This window comes from Hyposmocoma kahamanoa, unplaced genomic scaffold (genome assembly GCF_003589595.1).
Source record: "Hyposmocoma kahamanoa isolate Upper Pololo Valley unplaced genomic scaffold, ASM358959v1 86, whole genome shotgun sequence".
NCBI lineage: Eukaryota > Metazoa > Arthropoda > Insecta > Lepidoptera > Cosmopterigidae > Hyposmocoma > Hyposmocoma kahamanoa.
In genome coordinates, this window is record NW_020654289.1 from 8,805,962 (window position 1) to 8,820,122 (window position 14,161).

At 37.8% G+C, this 14,161-nt stretch overlaps 1 protein-coding gene across 3 annotated transcripts in view; it reads left to right on the plus strand.

The window, feature by feature from the left end:
* The window catches only part of LOC113234792, a 20,520-nt gene extending 12,643 nt beyond the window's left edge, over positions 1–7,877 (plus strand). The window contains exons 6-12 of one of the 3 annotated variants that reach the window (XM_026470279.1): positions 133–238; positions 789–948; positions 1,827–2,084; positions 2,789–2,936; positions 5,195–5,313; positions 5,625–5,766; positions 7,351–7,877. In XM_026470279.1, the coding sequence (XP_026326064.1) occupies positions 133–238; positions 789–948; positions 1,827–2,084; positions 2,789–2,936; positions 5,195–5,313; positions 5,625–5,766; positions 7,351–7,440 (1,023 nt within the window). In that variant the 3' untranslated portion in view covers positions 7,441–7,877. The remainder of the gene's footprint in view (positions 1–132; positions 239–788; positions 949–1,826; positions 2,085–2,788; positions 2,937–5,194; positions 5,314–5,624; positions 5,767–7,350) is intronic. The other 2 variants (XM_026470281.1, XM_026470280.1) reach the window with 2 other exon arrangements.
* The last annotated feature ends 6,284 nt before the right edge of the window (positions 7,878–14,161 follow it).

The following is a 14,161-nucleotide window of genomic DNA, read 5'->3' on the forward strand; positions in this document are numbered from 1 at the left end:
TACATATTTTTTTCGTTTATTTTTATTTTAGGTATTATTTGCAGTACTGTTATAATGTGGTTATAAGATTTGTATAGAATCGGGCTGTTAACAAATTTTCTGCATTTTAGCAAATGTTACTATTGCTTGCAGATGCCAAACCCACAGAACTGTTATAACGCGCCACTGCTTCAGCCCGTACATCCTCCAGAACCTAGAGATTCCAACTCGATGATACACCATCCTCTCGCTCCTAATAGTAAGTTTTCTACAAATGAAGACCTAGTTTATTGTTCGTAATGAAGTGTATTGAGTCGTACGATTACGATACGATACGATAGTGTGAAATATTTGCCCAACGCATAGTACGCTGAAACGAAAGTATCACTTTGACTTTTTAGATATCCAGCGCGTATTATATGATCTTCAGTTTGAAGCGATCATGTAAATATTAAAAGCCGTGGTGGGCTAATTGTTTGGCCTAGCGCCGCTCAAACAAAGGCCGCGGGTTCGAATTCCGGCTCTCACCTCGTGAGGTTTTCTTAATTTATGTGCGAAATTTAATTTGAAATTTACCATGAGCGTTTTCGGTGAAGGAAAATATCGTGGTGAAAGTAGTACGTCGAAGAAGGTTCACAACTCTCGGAAACGAAACATGCCCAGCAGTGGGACGTATAAATATGTTGCTGATGATATGATATGAGCCAAAACTTACCAACAGCGTCAACGTGCGTCTGTTGTTCGATGACAAGATTCATTACACCAAAATGATACAAGTGTCATCGGCACAATTCGCTAGAGACATGTAGTGGTTTCAGTGGTGGGGTTCCCCCACGCTGTGCGGCTGACTGGATCCCTTGGCGCCATCAGCAACCGCGGGCTGCTGACCCTGCTGCAGCGCGAGCCGACGCCTGAACGCCCACACAACGTACCAGGCTTTTATGCCAACGCCGCCGTCATGCATGCCTCGTGAGTGCTATTCTATCATTGACGTGTTCTATATTTCATAAGTCGAAATTCATTGCACGATATTTCAACATTTGTCTTTTACAAATAATATGTATCTTACTGTAAATTAAGCTCATAGTATCCTGACGTATTTATTACGGAACACGGGAGAGAAAATTTCGTTGAAATATCTCGTGATGCCAATAGAATTTTGCGGAACATTGTGCTTTTTATTAATGAGCGACGTTCAGTCAATCGTGTTTCGAACCCCACACTTCACTACCGGTATCTTCTGTTTTCATTATCAATAAAAAAAAACATTTAACAACGAAAAAGCGATTTTCTCATATAACCTAAAATAACATTTGTCACCGTTGCCACTGTGGTTGAAATTGAGCAACCTGCAAACTACGGATGACCAACTAAATAACTGACTTAGACATTTATTTGTGGCATTTATGTTGAAGTTTTATCATTAATAAATAAAGCCTTTTGGGTTTTATTCTTTTTTTTTATAATGTCCATAACAGTTGCAGTACCACTCAGAGCTTTAAATCGTAAACATCTGAGAGACACTTGCCACTGCGCCCTGAGACATAAGTTGACAAGTTTCATGTGCCTGTAATTTTACCAGCACCCTTTAAAACCGGAACGCAGTAATGCTAACATTACTGCTTGGCGGCAGAAATAGGTAAGGTGGCAGTACATCCCCGGACGAACTCTTTCACAAGGAGCTCTACTGCTGCTAAAGTCGGTGCTAGTTTTTCGTCCGGCTTACGACTTCTACACTTGGGTACATTAGGTATTAATCCTACATCCTTCTTTTCATCTACTTAATTATTAGCCTATCCTGTGGTTTTTTTTGTTCCTGATCACGGTACGGTACTTTCGTGTTGCAGACACCGCACAATCCCACGAATCTCCACGGCGGTGGATACCACGATGCTGGAGAGCGGCCTGGGCGGTTTCAACCGCTGCGGCGAGCGCGGGCTAGGGCTGGGAGAAATTCGCCGCTCCTTCCATCGACCCGGCGAACCGAGGGCCCCGCCGGGTGACACCGGTCGCTCCATGCCGAGGAATCTCAACTTAGCCTCTGTCGGCCCTGAACTCACCGACCTCCCGCATCTTAGGTCGCGGGATCCAGCTTCTTTGGATTCGTAAGTTTTGAGTCCATCGAGTGTATAACCAGAAATAGAGACGAAATAAGGCACATCTACCCCTGGCAATTCATCAGATAAATGTGCCTTTTAAATATCAAATCTCGTTTGCACTGAAATCACAAATAAGAAAGCTGAAATAGTACAGCGCCAGCAATTGACCTGTGCGTATGTCTCCGTATATTCACAAAACTATAAATAAACTGATAAACAAACGGAATCACATTTCATCGGTAATTAAATGTGTAATTTTTAAATTTTTTAGCAAATTTCAAGCCCATCTCATTATAGCAAAGATCAAGTTAAACTAGTCGGTTTCAAGTGAAACAATTGACGACACCCGTAAATTGTTTCGAATTCGAACTGACCAATCGGAGCGCAGTTGTCACCGTAATGATATGGCAGAATAGTTTTGAAATGAATGAAATTACATTTCGTCTCTGTTTCCGGCTAAATACTCGATCATTGAGTGTCTATATTTTCCAAATGTTGAAGCTCAATTTGGAACAGTTGTACCGGTTGGAGACCGAAGACAAAAGCAAAATGTTGTTTTTGTCTTTACGCATCCAAACGACACCGTCACTAAACGAAACTCTGGCTTTTTCAATTTTAAACTTAAGTATAGAAACGGTATCAATTTCAACGTTCTATATGTAAAGTAACTTAATTCGTCGTATAAATATTGTGTATAAATCTAATTATAGAATAAACATGCGACTCTCGAGCTCTGGCGGGGGCTGCAACGGAACGGCCGTCAACGGGGAGCGGCGCGAGGAGGCGGGGGCAGACAAAACCGTGAAGCCTCCCCCGCCCGACGCTACACACCAGACGCTGCCGCTCACTGTCGACAAGGTATTTAACTTTTACAGACAGGTTATTAAGGGGCGATATTACATCAGCTCGAATTTTTTTCCCGTACTAAGTAATACTGTTCATTTTGCTTAGTTCGATCGGCAGGACACAGGCTTTATTTCAGAATTTTTTTTTACATACTAAAGTCGTTCGTAAAAGTATATCGTATAGTACACTTGTTCTATTTACTTAAGTTGGTATTAAAAAAAAATTGGTATATGTATCGACCTATTGAGTACAGCGGTTTTCTTGTAAAATTTCGATGTAAGTTTGTGTTTTTTAATCCACTTCAAAAAAGGAGGAGGTTCTCAACTCGACTGTACTCGATTTTTTGTATGTATGTTACGCGATAACTCAGGTATTTGTGAACCGATTTTCATGATACTTTTTTTGTTGGAAAGAGGGTACCTCCATAGTGGTTCCATTTAATTTTGAAGAAAATCATCCACCTCTAAGGGTGGCTGTTCACGCATGAAGATTCATTTTTATAAATAGCGCGAAATTTTTTTTATAAGGAGCAATTATTTTAGGGGTTGGTTTTGCTATTCTTCAATTCAAGGCGTTTTTCTCTCAAAATACTTTTAGTAGTGAGAACCGATTTTTATTATCTCCTGTGACAAGTCCTGTATAGGGGCGAACTAGGGGATATTTCAATAAAACTTGGCAAATAGACGTAATTCCACGTACTTATGAGGCCGGTTTTTTAGTACTTTGTACTGAGATTATTTTCTATCGTGAAAACTTTTAGTAATAGTGTTCTCACACCGTATAGTAATCAGTGTATATCCTCAATTTTACTATATATTTTTTCAAAGTGTTTGATTCGACACTTTGTTATGCGGAATCAACCAAAGCCATTTGAGGCAGTGTAGACTCTTTTATCAGTGGTTTAATGTACTTTTATAATTATTATAATTTCAAACTCATCGGCTTGTCTTAACTGCCGCCGTGGCCGGACGGTTACCATGTTGGATTGCCACGCAGAGGTCCCGGGTTCGATTGCCCAGTTGGGAAAATATTGGTATGGCCTACATTTACTTCTGTCGTGAGTTTGATAAGGAATTCTTTCATAAGGAGCTCTAATGCTACTTAACCTTTGCCTTACACGGTTAATGGGCTGCTGTTGTCCCCAACAGAGCAGTCTATAGATTGTGGTGCTATTTAAGTATGATGTCACTAAGCATTGCCGTTTCTTTCCAACTGTCGATTTCTGAAATTTTTATTCTGTTGTCAGGCACATTTGGCTAATTAAGTAATTTATGATGTTAATGAAAAGATAAAATTAATTGGTATATAGTGTTACACAGTATATTGCAAGCACAGTCATTGCAAATAAGATTCTAAATTTTCCACCGATATTTTATGAATTAATTTATGACAAACCAAATTGAAGTGAAAAATAAGTGAAGTGAAAGACCAATTAATCCATATTTTGTTAGTAACCTTATGAGCTAAGTTATTAGAAACAACGGTGGCAATTATAATAAAATAATTAATTAAACTAAATCAAATTAAATTAAACAGTGAACCTACGGAAGACAGCCGAGTCCATTCTTCCCGCTATCATCCTCAAGACCTCTTCAGGATCAGTGATGTTATATTATTATGTTTTAGTTTATGATAAAAATGTTTATAAATATAGGTATACGAATTTCCTTGTATAGTCGATCCTCTAAGAAACCAAACCCCTTAACCATGTATTTGGTTCTAAGTAGATTAGTGTGAAGAAGGGTGTTTAACAAAGTGAACATTTAACTAATGAGCTGTAAAATTAATTTTGGTATGACTTCCTTATTACATTATTAATTAGTGAATGATGTTTTAAGAAACTTTAAACCAATTTTTTAACCAAAAAGGTAGAATTCCTTTACACTTTTCTGTTGAATTACGTACTCACGCTCTCAGAATCATCATCAGATCAGATCAGGGCATCGACTGTGTTATAAGCATTACATTTTTTACTTCATTTTAATTTATTAGGTTTTATTTAAAATGGCTTTATATTATGTTTAAATTTTAATTAATGTATATTTTTAATTGCGGCGATCTAACCTAACAGGGTCATGTTGATACTATTTTAATTTTAAGTGCTGTATTAATTTTATGTAACACATGAAAGCAGTAAATACTTTGACATTAAATATTTTCATACAGAGCTGAGAAAACAATATCAACCGTCAATTTCCTCGATATTTAGGATCGGATTAAAGTATTCGTACATCGTGTTTAAAGTACGATTGATGTTTGTTTACCTGCAGCCGTCGTGCGTGTGCAGCTATTCGGGCGCGGGTGCCGACGCGCAGAGCGGCGAACACGGCGAGGAGGCCGACGACTATCGCAGCGAGTGCGAGAACTGCAAGGCGGCTAGCAGTTCCAGGTATTTATTACCACAGAACAATAAATGCAGTAGAAGTGTTTAGTGGGCGTTCCACGTGCGCCAACAGTACGCGGAGTGTCGCATACTTGAGCTCAGACCTCCATTTTCGCTTTGTACGTTATGGTCGTGTCATTATTATATAATAAAGAAAAAGTATTTTGCTACTTTGGATTGTAAAAATAATAGTCGCACCTGTAATATTACCCATTCATTTGCTATAAGAAACGAAAGTAAACCTTATACCGCTTCAATACGGTCGATTTTTTTTTGGAGAACGTTTATAGGCGCGGTTGTCGTCTCAAAAAGAAAAGTGTTCGGCAGATGGGTGCTGGACGAGGGCTGGGACGGCGAGGAGGAGGACGGCACGCAGACGCTGCAGCGTCGCGCCCCCGCCGCGCCCGCGCCGCATCAGCCCGCCACCAGCACGCTGCCGCAGCCCGTCACCAAGCAGCCGTGAGTCCCTACCCTACATTTACCTTACCGCCCGCGCATACCGGCGGGCGGCAAGGCAGAGGACTTTAAGTTTATTAATGTATATTTTATTTTCTAACTATTGAAATAAGGTATAAATTTCAATGCCCTGAGACGCAGAGAGAAATACGCTGCGATACTCCGCGGTCAGTCCAGAACATTGAAATTTATACTATATTTCAATTGGACCGAAGACGCGCGACTCGCGCGAGAGTGACATAAAGCGCGACAAACTGCTATAGTCCCATAGATAATAGCAATATCTCGCCTTCTATGTCGCTATCGCGCAAGTTGCGCTCTATCATACTAGCCCTACTGTAGAAGGTTGCGGGAATCCGCTAGATGCAAGCAGCACAAGACTGGTCGTTGTGGCGAGCTTTGGGGGAGGCCCATGTCCAACAGTGGACATCTTTCGCTGAAATGATAATGATAATACATTGATTTATTTAACGTTCTCCGCCTACCCGTACGTATTATATTATGTGCATACGAGTAAACATAATTTATTTGTTTTAATAGAATTTGAAGTAGGTACACATATTTTAGTACCTATTCAATCATAGGAAGTGCCGTGAATTTTCTCACTGCTTTAACCCTGAATGCGTTTCGCACCCTTTATAACTAATTCGAAAACTAATTTTTGGAAAACTGACAAAATAGATTAACCCATTTATGGACAGTAACGGCGTTTATCGTGTGATTAAATATCAGAATATGGTAGAACGGTATACCCCGTCTCGCTTTAATGATCTTAAAAACCAACTACGGGCTTTACAGTGCGATTTCCAAGTGCGGTCTGTGCAGTTGCCCCCTCTCTCTTCATAGGGAAGTACGAACAACGTACTGGCTAAATTTAACGACTTACATTGAACGTTTTATATTGAATCAATATAAGCACTACGGCACAAAAAATGTAACGTCATTTTTGTGTACGCTACTATTTAAGTACTGACCATGAAAGATTTAAGAAAAAAACATACGTGGCACAAGCGATATAGCCTGGTTTATGCCAAATAATAATATAACAAGCACTAGGGAAACCCTGTGTCGCGGGTGCCATGGACACGCATAGATAACCATGTGTGTGAATTTGCTTACTCTCAGGACATTGTACATTTCGTTCGTTGTTCTTCGTTATGGATATACCAGATCCACCATGTTCGATTTTATATGTCCGAAACGAAATAAGATATTAGGCCTTTTTTGAATAACTATATTATATATTTATCCTATTTTCGCTGTATAATCACATCGGACTCTGTTCTTTGGATGAGTCGAAATTCACAAGAGAAATAAATGTAGGCCATACAAATATTTCTAACGGTCCGGGAATCGAACCTGGGACCTCTGCTTGGCTGTGCGGCATGGTAACCGTTCGGCCACAGAGGCAGTTAAAAAAATAAATTTCTATTTGTCTGTAAAACGATTAATTGAGTTTATATTCAAAACTTTTATTTCTTTACAATATATTTTGTCAATTTCTCAAAAATGTAACTTTTTAAGTCTTCTTTAAAATTATTAAAATGCGGAATGTTTAAATGACAAGAAAACATGTACATTCCACAGCCGGACTATCATGGGCCCACCTTCGAATTGGGAGAACTGGTTCAATACAATTCACGATTCGGACACCGAATCAGAGGAGGAGTAACCTAAACGTTAAATACACATTAAAATTATCGATTTGTGTATAAACATCGATTAAACGCTCTAATTAATGTGTTCGTGTTAATAGTTAATTGCCACATTGCGATTGTCGTAGCGACTGTATTTTAAGGAAAAATATAATGACCTCAAAAGTTATTATACGGTCTGTTATGCCCCGTCGAAATTTGAATGAATTTGTTCACGCAATAAGAACTAGATTTAAGAAAACTTAACCGAGAGAATCTTATAATAATGAAATTAATTATCTAATCAGAAACGCAAAGAGTTCTAATTGTCTATCTACGCTTATGAGTAAATAAGAGTGAGTCGTGGCGACTTTCAGCAGCGATGCAAACGCGCGTTCGTGAAACACGCGATTGCATCGCTACACTAGCGATTTATAGGCAATGCAATCGCACGTTTGTATCGAAGCAGCCGCGCGCTTGAATCGCGTTTGCATTGCTTGCACGCGCGCGTGTGTAAAGGTTGCAATTCTGCTTAAAGTCGTCGTGTGTAACCGCTCTAAATCAAGCGACCGCTAGCGTTTACGTGTAATGTTGATTATTTTATAATTTTAAACTTGCTGTCATGAAATAATCAACATCCAATAAAAAAAACTGTTTATTTACCAGTGAGTACATAAAATACTTTATTATAAAAATAAAGCCCTTAACGCGAACACATTGAATGAAATAGGCAACAAATACGACAATCTGTAAGTAAATAATTTCATTTATGCATATAAGCATTCCAGTTATAAGTTTTTGAAAGTGTAATAAGTTATAATTATACAATTCTACGTCACAAACTCGTGATATGTTTTTATTACACATTAAATGTGTCTTGTTCATACATATTTTTTTTACATTTTAATGAACATTGCAATTGAGCTATGTTTTTATTTACCAAAGAATATTTTTTGTTACTACTGTTTGTTGCTTTACAGTAATCGTAATTATCGGTTATTATTTTATTGTCATGTAATAAAAGTTGTGTGTATGTATGAATGGTCAGATTAAAAAAAAACAATATATAAGTAGTAAGAATTTATGACAGATTTTATATAGCATTACAGTTATGACAATTGTAGCAATAATTTGACGGTCATTGAAATATGATATAATATTAGTGTGTAGGTGGATACAAATGTCTTGACTAATTAGCTTTAATACGTCTAATTTGAAGGCTTATGCAAAATCTTGAAAAACAAAAATTGCGATCGTCGTACTTCACAACATTGATGCCACTCCTCTGAAACAATCCGCAACAAATCCGTACAATGTAAAGTAAGAAACTTTATATTGTACGGAATGTAATAAAACGAATTCTTGCTATTCTTTAGTATAGTGTTCTATAAATCAGTCAATCAACTTATTTATCAATTGTATTTTAAGAGATAGGACGCCTCCTACCAAAATTCTTTCTAATCCTAAAAGACCTGGCGCTGTAGAAATCTGTTTTATTATCTGTTTCGGGACTTGTTTATTAATTACAGGCATCATAACAAAACTCAGCAGACAATTGAGCAAGCAATATTTTTACTTTCTCTGTGCATAAGAATTAGGAATGAGTACACCCGCAGAAGTACAACCTACGACATAACTCTTAGAAAAGCAAATATTAATAATTAGCCATGTTGCCCCAACATGTTGAATTAACGTACGATGGGGTCTTTGAGTTCTCGAGTACCTACCTGACTCGAATAAAATAAATGTAAGCTGCATAGAAGCATTCAAAGTGGCCGGCACAGACGCCTCTGGACGAGATAATGCTGATGTGTGGTAAGATCATTTTTGAAGACATTTGATTCCACCTATAAAAGTCTACACTGTTCAGATATCAACTCTAGTTTGAGTATACTGTGTTTTAGCAAGTAAATAGGTTTGGTGCCAAAACGAGAACTGAATACAAGGAAAATGTCGAAAAATATTGAATTCTACCCTGTATTGGTAGATAGGAATCCAATGTATCTTCTAAATATTATACAGTTAGTGTTAAGGCTAATTGAAAATATAGAATATTATTCAAATTACATTATAGCATGTTGTCTGTTGCATGTTGACTGTTTTCTCAGTTGTGAAGTTCTGAATTGCGAATGTTTCTAACCCAGATTTTTTGCAATGGAGAGTAATGATTGAAAGGTACAAAATATTAGGTCCTCCTACTTAATCTGTTAGGCGAAGTCGGTTGTATTACTTGCTTGAAAGTACCGAAGCAAATATTTTAAAGTATGCAGTACTCGCAGTGAACACAGCCTACTTTATAGATTTTAAGGCTTTCGTGGTTATTCACTAAATGATTATCACTAATGTCAGGTTTCTTAGCACGGTATGACGTCTTTTCATTTTTCCGATATTTCTGAACGGTTGCACGCTCTATGGTCACGGGTTGACTGGACGGCGGCAGATGACAGCTTTAAGAGCAGACATATCTGTCTACCCTCTTACGCTGTCGACCACTACTACCTACATCTCGATTTGTTGTGGCTTTTTACCATTGTCACTCACTTGTTTCACACAAATCACATTCACTGTATCCACACGCGAAACTGAACTCGAGGTGTTTTTGTTTTTATTACTGCACACACTAAGGACCGGATTCCATGCACTGGACAGTTTAAAACCATCATCACGGTTAAGCTTTTTGTACTTCGTGATCTCCATGGCTTCTCGTACCAACCGTGGTATGTTGTGACGTTCTGTCGACAGTACCTGGGTGTTTTGCAACTCGATCTAGTGGTTAGTTGTGCTATAGCCGACTTCTGCATCATTGTTTTTTAATGCTCGGATGTGTTCCTTCATACGATCGACAATTGTTCGTTTAGTCTGACCGATATACGAGCCGGTGTTTGTAAAGGAAGGTGTTCTTTTGGCGAACGTAACATTTTTCCTATTTTGGTTAAGGGGCTGAAAACAGTTTTTATGGAAAACTTCCTTAGCAACCTGCCTATTTTATCTGTCACTCCTGTGTACATAGGGCAGAAAAACTGGTAGTCTCTGTACGTCAATTTGCTTCTTCTTTTGTATATTGGTTTCCATGTTTTTATTTCGTATCCATTCCGTCGCAAAACCGTCTTAACGTGTCCTGTTCCTGGGGCAGGTGGTGTGCATCACAAAGATCATAAGCTCTATTGGTTAATGACCTGGCGACCGAATGTAGGTGTTTTGGGTGATGACGTGAAGTGGCATGTAAATATTTATCCGTGTGAGTTGGTTTTCTGTACACAGAATGAACGAGTGAACCGTCTTGTCGGACTTTGACCAATACGTCCAAAAATGCAAGCGCGCGATTTTTCTCAATTTCACCAGTGAAATTCATTTTGTTTGGGTGTTGTTAAGATGTGCTAAATAATTTTGTGTATGTTGCTCCTTTCCTTCCATTACGACAGTCTTCGACAGCGCAAGAGGGTAGACAGATATATCTGCTCTTAAAGCTGTGATCTGCCGCAGTCCAGTCAACCCGTGACCATGGAGCGTGCAACCATTCCGAAATATCGAGAAAATAAAAAGAAGTCATACCGTGGTAAGAAACCTGAAATTAGTGATAATCCTTTACAGCATACTTTATTCGGTATTTTGAATAAGGATGGTAATGATTTTTTTAAGGACATTAGAAGAATTTCGCAATTGTGAACTTTGCAATGAATTACAGTGTGGTTGCATTAACTTTAATAGCAATTTAGAATGTATGAAATTCCGTAACAAATTGTAAAAATAAATAAATATTCAGTATAATCAATTTATTCCTCTATAAAAATTGGCTAGACAATGTTACAGATTATATTTATTAGGATTTCGATAATAGGCCATGTTCAAATTAAAGAATCTATTTTTAATAGAGTCGGTTGAATTTCAAAGCGTTCGGACATTGTAGATATGGAGTGTTTATCTAATTTTATCTATATGAAGATCATTATAAACTTATTATTAGGTTGAGCTCTACTGCAGCAGTTACCGTAATTCTATATTTCTTAACAACTTTAGTGCCACGCCCATGTTGAAATCGAGTCATGTATGGGAACATTCGTATCACACTTTGGGGCCAAATACATAAAAATATGAACCCCTTCATTATAAGTCATTTGGTAACTCGAGCACGTGCGTTTTTATCAGCCCTGTGATGTCATAACTAACGCATTTGCGTTTGGGTAACTTTCGAGATATTGACACCTAAAATTTTATTGCCACCTAAAAAAAATGTTGATCATGCTTTTCAATAAAACAGAAACCAAATAAGATGTAAAAAATCCGCTTATAGGGTGTTGTAGATCTCATGTCGCTGATTCCAGATATGTTAATAACTCAATTTTGCTAAAAGTATCTATTACATTAGTTATGATAATAGGGGCAACTTATCCGCGTTGCGGCCTCGCAGCGACCGCGTGCGTCTAACTGTCATGGCAAAATACGCTTTATTTATTTGTTATACGTTTTAATTTAAATGAACGTCGCGGGCACGCCGTCTAGCCTGTCTTGCATTTGGTCTACGCGCCGGGCGGCATTATTCAGGGCAATTTAAATGTTGTTACGTAGTAAATAGAATTCAGACTCGCCATTAATGTACATGAAGGTGTGGTAACTGAGCGGTCATCGCGCGGCGGCCGCGCGAAAACTTTCGGCTCGTGTAACTGGGCTCTTAGTGTTAAGTAGCGTCGTGTAGTTTGAAGTGTCGTGGCTTGTATATTTAAATGAAGTTTACGACAACAGATTCACGTGATAATGGGAAGAGCTAGAACGACAATCGTCCATGATAACTTAAATGTCACGATAAAAATGTGACGATAGATAATCACAACTTCAAACGATTATGTCGTGCAAACGACAAGGTGGCTGCCGTGAACCGATAAATTATCGTCATGATCTAGTTCATGAACTAGTTTAGTTTAGTTGTTCCAGCTAGACACGACAATCGTTGAACGACAAAATAAACGTCCACGACACAGTCACAACAGATAGTCGTGATATGGGAACAGGCTAGACGCAACAGTCGTCCAACGTTAATAAAAACGTTACGACATAATGGAACGCGCCCTTAGAATATAATACAATAGAACCATTTATATCTTATTATCAATCTTCTTCTTATCGTCTCGATGGCACAGACTGTAATGTTTGGTGAGGAAATGATTTGCCAATCAGCGTACGATTCTCGCCGATCGTTTCCCAGGCTGCGGCAGACGTACAGGAAAGGAATTGTACGTCGTGTTTTTTTGTTGGACGGTGCTTCTTTTGTGCACACCAATTTTTTATCAATGACCCATTCTATAATACTACGTCAAGTTATAATATTTTTATTTCGCTAGTATAAACAATAATATGTAATATAAAACAAAACCGATTCGGCGAACGACATTCAATAAAAAAATTTAATTCCAAAAACTAAACTGGATAATACGTATAGATTTTAAGAATTTAGAGGCTATCCACTAAATGATTATTACTAATTATAGCTTTCTTGCCACAATATTACAATATATATAATAGAAATATTGGAGAAGTAAAAAGAAAATACCGTGATCAAAAACTTTTTACTATCAGTAACGCTTCTTGTGAAAGTGTTCGTCTAGGGAATTAATGCCCCAGCTTACTTATTTCTGTCGCCAAGCAGTAATGTGAGTTGAAATAACAGGCACATGAGACTTATCAACTTATGTCTCAGGGTTTCGGGCTAAAGCTTTTCGATTTAAAGTTCTGAGCGGCTCTGCAACTGTCATGAACAGGCGTATCACTTGGTGTCATAAAAAAAAACTTATTTCTGATAATCAATTTGTAAAATTATCTAATAAAAAAAGCGTCAGTCGGGTGTGACACATTTTGTCACTGTAAACACTTTTCTTTGTAGATGGTCTTGGTAAATAAATGGTCGTAGTATCGTGGACCTATTACTCGCAGGTTTCTCGTTGCAAGTTTAATCGCGATTCGAAATCTTCGGCCTCCGCTCGTATTATAAAGCTTTTTAATGTTAACTCACATTCACCATGTAGTCTCATTAGTGTAGAATTTAATTTGATATTTCGTTAAATGTTCAAATACTGTTAACCTCGTCTCACGTTTATCTCTTTCTCCTATTTAGTTTTACTGGTATAAAAGCTGCAGTAGAGCAACGGTCTAAAAAGTGTAACATTGAAATTAATAACTTAATAGGGTATTGTAAAATTCTATCTTTACAGACGAATATGTCTTATTTCTTATATCATCATTGTACCTTGCAATTTGTTTCCTCGGGCAGTTCGAAAAGGAAATAGTTTTAATAGTCTGACTTTTCAGGGTTGTAAAGTATTAAATTGTGTAAATGTTAGTGTTAATGTGATTCTAAAGGGGCCCCATTCGCTGGGGAACATGTTGGTCGACAGAAACCGAATCGAATATTAGTTTTAGTCAAACAACCAACGTACTAGCAGCGTAAGGTTCAGGGTTCATAACTTTGTTCCCTTAAGTCGGTCAAAATGTCGAACGATGATGAGTATCCCACTAATAAACTCCTCCAAAATTATGCTCATGCATCAAGCGTGTGGTTCATTGTAGTCGTTATGGGCAGCTAACATGTTTGTTAGCGAATAGGCAACTTAATACGTCATAATTTAAGGCCACTATCCGTGGAAACTTGCAATAACTTTTGAAGTATAGCACTGCCTTATTTTAAGATGTCACTGACTTTTTGAGTTATTCTAGATCAATGTAATGATTTTAATTGATTTTAACTTATTTTTTATGTCTATTTTGATCGTTAA